This window comes from Pygoscelis adeliae, unplaced genomic scaffold (assembly GCF_000699105.1).
Source record: "Pygoscelis adeliae isolate BGI_AS28 unplaced genomic scaffold, ASM69910v1 Scaffold302, whole genome shotgun sequence".
NCBI classification, from domain to species: Eukaryota; Metazoa; Chordata; class Aves; order Sphenisciformes; family Spheniscidae; genus Pygoscelis; species Pygoscelis adeliae.
Window position 1 is genome coordinate 1443107 of NW_008824372.1, and position 9164 is coordinate 1452270.

At 45.1% G+C, this 9164-nt stretch overlaps 1 protein-coding gene across 1 annotated transcript in view; it reads left to right on the forward strand.

Moving 5' to 3' along the window:
- The window catches only part of LOC103913596 (cullin-associated NEDD8-dissociated protein 1-like), a 22481-nt gene that overhangs the window by 4935 nt on the left and 8382 nt on the right, over positions 1 to 9164 (forward strand). The window contains 7 exon segments of the mRNA XM_009320097.1: positions 2481 to 2635; positions 4386 to 4509; positions 5152 to 5408; positions 6003 to 6108; positions 6788 to 6936; positions 9066 to 9158; positions 9161 to 9164. The exon segment at positions 9161 to 9164 is cut by the window's right edge and continues 184 nt beyond it. Coding sequence (XP_009318372.1) covers positions 2481 to 2635; positions 4386 to 4509; positions 5152 to 5408; positions 6003 to 6108; positions 6788 to 6936; positions 9066 to 9158; positions 9161 to 9164 — 888 coding nt within the window.

Sequence of the window (9164 nt, forward strand, 5' to 3'; positions counted from 1 at the left end):
TGTGATGCATTGCTCCTGAGCTTGAAGGAGGTGATCCTTGAAAATTACCCAGCTTTCTTGGGCCCCTCTTCCCTCCAGGACTTTGTCCCATGGCACTCTGCCAAGCAGGTCCCTGCAGAAGCCAAAGTCTGCTCTCCTGAAGTCCAGGGGAGTGAGCTTGCTGTGCGCCCTTCTCGGTGCCCTAAGGATCTTGAACTCCACCATTTCATGGTCACTGCAGCCCAGGCTGCCCTTGAGCTTCACATTCCCCACCAGCCCCTGCTTGTTGGTGAGAACAAGGTCCAGCATAGCACCTCTCCTCGTTGGCTCCTCTACTGCTTGGAGAAGGAAGTTATCATCGACGCATTCCAGGAACCTCCCGGTGTTCGTACAGTTTGCATTACTGGAGCTACGCCAAAAGGAAGAAAGAAAAAGAAGACAGAAAATGCATTTTTGTAAACTGTGTCCAGCAATAAACATTGTAGAGTGCTAGCACCATGTCTTCTCACACAAGCACTTAAGAAAATGTAAATCATCAATGCCAATGTTTTGACAGTCCTGTTCAGCTCCCACTGAAGTCAGGGACTTTTACCACTGACTGTTGGGAGCAGAACCTCTCCTGTGTGTAAGCTTCAGTGAAAGAAGCGTATGTTGAAAGCCCTACATATGTCTGTCTCTTTTTGTGCTCTATAGGCAACTGGTAGCCTTTGCTTTTGAGCCGTATGGACATGTAGCAACCATCATAGTCCCCAGGGATCAGTGGCTATGCCTTAGTATTATGCAGCATACAGAGTCAAAACCTCTAGTCCCTCTTTTCTGTATAACGTAAAAAAAAAAAGAAAAAACAAAACTCCAAAGAGGCAGATTAGTCCTTTCCTTCACTGTATTTTCTATTTTCACTTGGCTATGTGAAGGGGAAGAGAGGGGAAAAAAGAACTGTGAAGCCTTCAGGAACTGGTTATTGAAATATATTTTTGCTCTGGAACAGCAGCATGATGGTACTTTTAAAACTCTAGAACCCTGTTTAGAAAAACAGTTGTGCTGCACATGAAGCACAGGGAGCTGTTCAATTCTCATATTATGTTTTTTGAACCCGAAGGAAAAGATCTATCTTGGTTCAAATCATTCAGTTTTGACTAGTCCCCACAAGAAAGGGAACAAGGAAGCAGTGACTAACATTTTGTACCTGGCACAGAAATTGGAGCACAGCCACATCACTGCTACAGCAAGTAGTTTCTTCTCTCCAAGGTGGTATTAACTCATGGGAAATAGAAAAATGCCTATAGCATCTGTCAGAAATCTCTGTTCAGGCCCAAATCCTTCTAAAGTCATTTTTAGATTCTAGGCATGAAGAATTGCCTAGCGGTGTTAAGCTGGGCCCCAGTTCTTCATCTGAGCAGACAATTCAGTGGGAGAGGAGGGGTGGCAGAACCACGGGGGCTTGGGCGTGGATCTCTGCCACTGGTGGGTCGTGGGCCGTGGGCAAGCTCACTCAGCCTGCAGAAGAGTGATGTGTTGTTAGGATTGAAATTGGGCTCAAAGTATTTTCTGTGGATGTTCACAGAAGATGGAATTTTCTATATAGTATGATGTTTCCACTCATCTGTGTTTGCTTCTCGTGAAAATTCTAGCAACCAGATTTGCTGTCTGTGAAACAGCAGTTTCTTAGTAAGGGATACAGAATTTTCATGGGAAACAAATGCATTTTGAATTCATTAACTTAATTCAAAGAGTTAGGTGCAGCCAGTTAGGGAAGGAAAGCCGTAACGTGACTTGCTGAAATACAGTTAATGCTTTACAACTTAGCTAGTCACCTTGTAAAGATGAAAAAATAAATAGTTGCATACAAATGCTGACAAACAGCCTATGCACAGTTTTGAATACAAACTTACCAGCAGGAAACATAGGTTATTAACAGAAAGCTTTTCTAATAATAATAATTAAAAAAAAATGCAGGGGAAAGGGAGCAGTCTTCCCTCTGTTGTAATTCTGAGCCTTGGCTCAGGTAGAGGTTTTCACACACGTGGCAGAGGGCAATAGGTAGCTAATTGTGAAAACCCATTTGGCATTTCCTCCTGAAAGTCAGTTTTTGATGGTTGGTTTAGTTTTATTTTTTTCCCAAACCTGACTCTAGATTTTACTATTACTCTGTGTAACACGGTTGCTTTGGTTCAAATTCATTGTGTCATAATTTCTGAGCTGCTCCTTGCAGTAAGATATTAACTGGCCTTATGTTTGCAGTAGTTGATGTGAAATGTCCTCCTACAAATCTGATCTAAAATTCACTGAAGTCTGATATCAGGTTAACTGAGGCAACAATGCAGAGTATGTAAACCTAGGGACACGACGTGCTGCAGCATACCAGTACTCGATACTGATGTTTTGGTAATATTTGCCCTTGGGGCTGAGCTGCCTTTAAGGAGGAGTGAGCCTGAGCATCCCTTTTGATGGTGGAAAGCATCTCTCTTCCTCTTCATTCTGTCTGGCTTCTCCTCCTGCAGTCTGGGCCCGCTGGTTGGCAAAGTGAAGGAGTACCAGGTGGAAACCATTGTGGATACGCTGTGTACAAACATGTTATCTGACAAGGAACAGCTGCGGGATATCTCCAGCATTGGACTGAAAACAGTCATCTCTGAGCTGCCACCAGCTTCTACAGGTAAAATGTCTGTCCCTGTTTGTCAGACTGGGGCAACAGAGAGTCACAGCCTTTGGGAAACAGGAAAACGTGTAATTCAGGGCCTGAAAGATACAGATTCCTTATTCACCTGCTAGAGGACAAGTAATGAAATAAGGAGGATAGATAGCAGAAGTTGAGACACCGATGTGATTAAAGATGGGATGAAATGAAAACTTGGGCTGGTCACCCTGAGGATACTTACGTCTGAAACTGCATCTGAGTTCCTGGAAAAATCCATTTTTGTTTAGAGCAATCCTAAAGCATTCAGTGTGCATCAAGATATTGGTGTTCGGACAGTCTTGCAGGGCCGTTGGTCTCCACATCAGCAATGCCACTACCCTCTGCGATCTCGGCAGTGCCAGCTCTGCACCACCTCCTGTCTGCAGCCCGGCTGGACCAAGTCTTCTGACTGCCACAGCTACCCTGGCTGCTTCTCCTGCATTTGGAACTACGTATCCTGAAAATGCAGCAGCTATTCAGGAGATACCTGAGCCTCCCAGCAATTTAAGTTTCCTCTGTGGCCATCTCGTGTATCTGTTCCTTCACGGCGGGTGGCTGTGGCAGTGCTGCCAGGCTGCTGGATTTTAGGTTGGGAGGAGAACTAGAATTAGTATGCAAATACTTGCTGAACTCTCTCAGTTTCTGCAAAATGTTAAGCTCTTGTGAGCCATCCTTTCAGAATTCTTTATTTAACATACATCACATGAACTGAAACTGTTTTAGGGTAGCAACAGATAAGTCATCTCCTTAAGGGTTGGCATTGACACTGTGTGGGTAGAAGGCAGCAAAAGCAGTGTGGGTTTGCTGCAAAATTGAGAGGTTGGACATCTCCCCGTGTGCTTTCTTCACCCTAAGCCCCACTCTGTGTGGTCGCTGTTGCTGTAGTGTTGTCTGGAGCAAAGGGAAGGTTTGAAATAATAGTCCAAGAAACAGTGTGGGCCTGAAGCAGGCTCCTTTCTCAGCATTGTACAGCAGTTAATGATGCTCCAAGGATGTTCCATTTCTGCTTTGTCTCTGTTGCATCATGGAGGCTGTTCAGAATGGTGTGGGAAGCAACTGTTCCTTCCGTTGAAAGTTTTGTGAAATTTGAAGTTGCTTATGCTTTGCACTGAACCGACTGGGGAAAAAAATTGGTGTTGGAACAGGCACACCCCAGCATGAAGACTAAACTTGTATCTAGACATTGATCTGGACTGTAGGAGATTCAGATTCTAGGCTGTGGTTGTAATCTCAACACGTTCTTGAACCTGGGTTATATATTATTTTGTGACAGATTTATCTAGTTCTACCCTTAAATTTCATCATGGAGCTGAGAAACAGTTTCTGCCAAGACTGCTCTTCCTATGGAGAAAACCTCGATGTGTTGAAACTGAACATTTTCAAGTTAAAAATGGGAAAAAAACATGCCAGAACCTTCCCACCCATTTCTGCTGCCTGCATGGCATGGGCCTGGGAGCTGTCTGTGAGACAGCCAGGCCGTTTTACAGTAAAAGACACTCTCCAAGAAGAGAAGCTTCTTCCAAATAGTTAATGCATCATACCGCAGAGGGAGATACGTCACTGTTTGCAGTATGTATCCACCATCTCAAACAAAAGCTAGTTGACTGCTGTTCTGGTTAGGTCTCCCAGCGGTGATTTCTTTTTTTTTAATGTAGGAGGGATTAAATGGTTCTTAGCAGTAAAAAGACTTCTTTGTAACTGACAGTGGGGAAAAATCTCTCTCTTGCAGGCTCTGCTATGACAGCAAATGTGTGCAAAAAGATCACAGCCCAGCTGACAGGAGCCATTGGCAAGCAGGAGGATGTATCTGTGCAGCTGGAGGCTCTTGACATCCTGTCAGATATGCTGAGCAGGTACCAAAGGATTTCCTTCTGGCAGCTGTGTACGGCAGGGGGCTGCATATATGTGTTTGCTTTTGATTTCTGTATTTCCATAATCCTACTACGAGGACTTAAAAATAAAGGATTTGGGTTGGCTGCCACTGGGGAATATCTCAGCAGAGCAGATTCCTCAGCAGAGATGAGAGACGGCATTCTGTGCTTGGGAATGGCAGTAACATTGGTGATGGATCCCACAGAGGCTCAGTTCAAACAGACGTAGGGAGGGAGAGGGCAAAGCAGGGAAGTTTATTTTAGCCCTGTGATATGATCACACACGCGTTTTTTTTCCTGGCTGCCTCTTTCTCTTGTTACATAAGTCAGAGTGACAGTGTCATATGTCAACTGCATGCAGGAAATTACTGACAAACCCCCAGGTCATCCAGAAGGACACAGTCAAAATCAGACTCCTCCATGACGGAGACAAATAACCTCTCCCTGTGTTACATAGAACAAGTCAGTGTTCAGCCCAAAATGCCAAACCCACCCTTTTCCTCTCTCTCCCCACAACATGCATGAAGTCTTCATAGCTGAAGGACTTGTACATTTTTTGCTAGCAAGAGGGCTTTTTCTCCGAGGCTTTGACTTTCAACTTCTGTCTTGTGCTGTTGATTGCAGACTAGGGGGAACACTCTACTCTTTCCATTCCTCCATTCTGAACTGCCTCCTTCCCCAGCTGACAAGCCCCAGGCTGGCAGTACGCAAAAGGGCCATCATTGCCTTGGGTCATCTTGTCTTGACCTGCAGCGGAAACATCTTCTCAGAGCTCACAGAGCATCTGCTTGCTGAGCTGAAGAGGAATGAGTCTACTTCTACTACCAGGACGTACATTCAGTGTGTCGCTGGCATCAGTAGGCAGGCTGGACACCGCATAGGTAGGACGAGTAGCTTGAAATGACGCTGGGAAACGTGCATGCATTTTAGAGCAGCTCCTTTTAGTGGTAAAAGAAATGTGCTTATTCTGTTCCTAATGTATTAGTGGCTTGTGCTTTGTGATTCCCTCTGTGGTCCTGACCTGGCTCTCTGATCTCCACTTGGAAGGGAGGAGACACCAGAGTAACTCTTTGGCTGCCCTTCTGTAGTGATTTCATCTTGAGGTCTTGCAGCGCTTCCCTGGTCTGAATTAACACCTCTGTGAAATTAGGTCAGTGGCTTCACCCCATTTTAAATGAGAGAAGAAATAGAAGGCAGCATATTGTATTACTTCTCTAAAAGATCTGCCAGGGCTGAGATTAGGTCCTAGAAGATTTCTAATCACAGCTCTTTCCGTGACTGAAATGCCAGCAAGGGGCTGAAGACAGGGAGCAGGGGTCGTCTGCTTAAAATCCCTGCGAGGCTGGACCATGAGGTGCAGGGGAGGAATGCTCTCCCAGGCACACCAAGGAAATGGCAGATGGCTGAACTGTTAGCTGCTCGGATGAGTGAAGGCTGGAATGATTTCTCACTGCTGCTTACTTTGCCTTTCCCAGGGGAACATCTGGAGAAGATAATTCCTCTGATTGTTCGGTACTGTAATGTGGAAGACGACGAGCTGAGAGAGTACTGCTTTCAGGCCTTCGAGTCTTTTGTGAGAAGGTGTGTGCCCTTGAGGAACAACTGTGCACCATCCTGTGCATCAGTGTCCTCCTAATGTAATTATCTATCCATTCAGGATCCAGGGTTGAGTACCTTCCTATATGCGTTCCTGTTGGGAAAGACAGTTCACAAATGAAATCCCTTCTTTACATGCAGAGTTGGGCTTGAATTACGAGCTATTTTACCTCAACATGCGAGAGTGTGTTTCTGTATTGGTTTTGCAGGAGTGGGAGTTTTCCTTGTCCTTGGAGGATTCCTCAGCAAGAGGGAACTGCCTCACTCCTGGTGCGTGGAGGGTGGGTGGCAGGAAGGGGGCTCAGCCAGAAGAGCTGCTGAGCTGCAGCTCTCCTGTTGTTTGGTCAAACGTTTACTGCTTGTCTTGGAAAAGGAGCCCTGCAGAGCTGCTGAGGTTTTCTCCCATGAAGGGAGGATTCAATCAGGTGGTGAAGGCAATTTATTTTTTTTCCTTATAGAAATAATTGCATCCTCCCCGGGGAAATGTGGTCTTGCTTTGTGCACAGCAGGAAGGAGCGGCTCTGGTTTAACTCATGTTAGCAAAATGTTCATATAGCCTGTGAAGCATTTTGGGATCCTTTTGAGATGAATTATGTTATTTGGGTATTTAAAATTGCTTAGTCTTTAATTTATTAACTCTTAGGATTTTTATTTGTCGCGATAGGTGCCCAAAGGAAATTGATCCTCACATCCCTAATGTGATGGAGTTATGTTTGAAGTACATCACCTTTGACCCAAACTACAACTATGATAATGAGGAGGAGGAAGAGGAAGAGATGATGGAAACTGAAAATGGGGAGGATGAAGAGCAAGGTGCCTGCTTGTGAGGATGACTGTGCTCAGCAGAACACTGGGTTAACATTTCTCCCCTTCCTGCTTTCTCACCCTCTGTGATATTACTTTTCAGATCTGTTTCAAGACAGTCAGTTCTTTTAAATGGGTTATTTTAATTTACCAATGGTAATAATATAGCTGTATACGCAAAGTTCCAGCAGTAGTTCTGAGTTTGTTAAGTTTTACTTTTTTCTGACAAAGTCCTCAGATCTCTGCCTGCCTTAGGCGACAGTGAAAACACTGAAACTTCAACTCTGAACTAGCTTAGTGGAAAGCTAGACCAAGGAAGCACTGTTTTTCCTGTGCCTGCTGACTGCAGGAGTTTCTTAGAGCACATCCAGCAAGCAGCCAGGCTTAACGCCTGGAAATCCTGAGGAGCAGCCGCTCTGCCATCCTGATTGTTGGAAACGCTCCCTTGTGCTCCCAAAGGTGCCGGTGCTTCTTGCAGCCTGCCAGGCAGACCTCACACCCCTGCTCCAAGCAGTTGACTTGATACGCACGGGTTGTTCTTCAAGGGAAGGCGTGAACACTGTCGCTCTTGCCTGCTCTCTGGCTTGTCCAACCCTCAGGTGGGGACACCAAGCGTTTGAATGCAGCTGTAACACCAGTTCCTGTCTGTCCTCGTAGTTTAGCTCTAGTAGGCTTAGGCTTATGTGAGGGAGATGGCTCCTTACTGGGGTCCTGACAAAATGGTATTTCTTGAAAAGAAAGATGTTACAGGCAGATCTAGAAATTGCAGTTACCCTCTTACTGCATCTACTGGGGTGTTACGCAGTGTTACCTTTTTTAACCAGGCGGCTAGCCAGCATTTGTAGCTTACTCTGGTTAGACAAGCAATCGGAAATCCTTCATGTAGTCTCACTTATTTACAAGACTGGACAAACTCCTGTTTTCCCTGGTCGCAGGGGAGGTCAGGCAAGCAAGCAGCACTTCCAGGCTGTCGCAGCCAGCACTCCTGCCAGGGTGTGTCGGAACCATGTTGCTTTGTCAGGCTGCAGCTTTTTCTTGGTTTCTGCGTTGCTCCCTCTTATCTCTCCGTCTAGTAGGATGTTTTCCACACATACGCACTGTTCCTGAGCACAACAGCCAGCCAAAGCTGGTCTTTGCAGTCACCTGGAGGCTGCAGAGCCTGTACTTGTGCACTTGTGCCCCTCTTTGTGAGGCTTGTTGCTTTCTTTTGCAGGAAGAGGTATACGCTTAACTGCGATTTTAAATGAAAGCCTGCAATTTTGATTTAACAGTTTCAGGGCAACTTAACTCAGCCTACAAACATAGTAGCCACACAATTATATTTTTTACTATAAGGTAGCTATTTTTTACTACTTTGTAGCAGAAGAAAGCAAAGCTACAATCCTGAACAAAGTGCCACCATTAAAAACATCTTGGTCCACTATTAAAAACATCTTAGTCATCAGTGAAAGCAATCTGATACTGTCTTCAAAAGAGACCTTTCACTTATTTTCTGAATCATGTTTACTTTGAGGTGGATGTCGAGCCTTGGTCAGATAGGAGGGGTACCTTTAATGCTTGCTAGCTATAGACAACATTTCATAATGCCTCCATTTATAGTTGCATATAGTGTGGCAGCTAAGAGCAAAAGTTAGAACAAGTTCCCTGGAAGAAAGGCATTTTTGTTTACTTTCATACTAATTGGGGTAAGATCCTGGCCGGCTTCCTGGAGAATATGTTAAATGTTCTGCCAATAACATAGTAAATTGTTACGCTGTTTTGTGCCATTCAGGAATTGCTAAGACAAATATTTGCATATTTCTGGCTTTAAAATCTGGGAACCTCATTCTCCCTTCAAAACAAAAGCCTTGATGCTTGAGCTGAAGTGGCCAGTAAGGGTAGTAACATTAAGGTTTATTCTCCACCAGCTTTTACCTGGAACAGAATAATCTGACCCAGGGCAGCCCTGGGTCATATTGGCTAGTAACGACATCTGTAGGGACAGGCTATTCTGGACAATTTCATGTTCCTAGATGTGTGTGAGTTACTGGCATCTGTTTGTCTGGTCAGCCTGAGAGGGAAGCTCTGAGGATCAAGTGATCCTCTAGCTCTGGTTCTCTCATAATGGTGCACCTTCTTTTCCCTTGTCTTCTTTCCAGAAAGCGATGATGAGTACAGTGACGATGATGACATCAGCTGGAAAGTCCGCAGGTCTGCAGCGAAGTGCCTGGAGGCCATTGTCAGCAGCAGGCATTAAC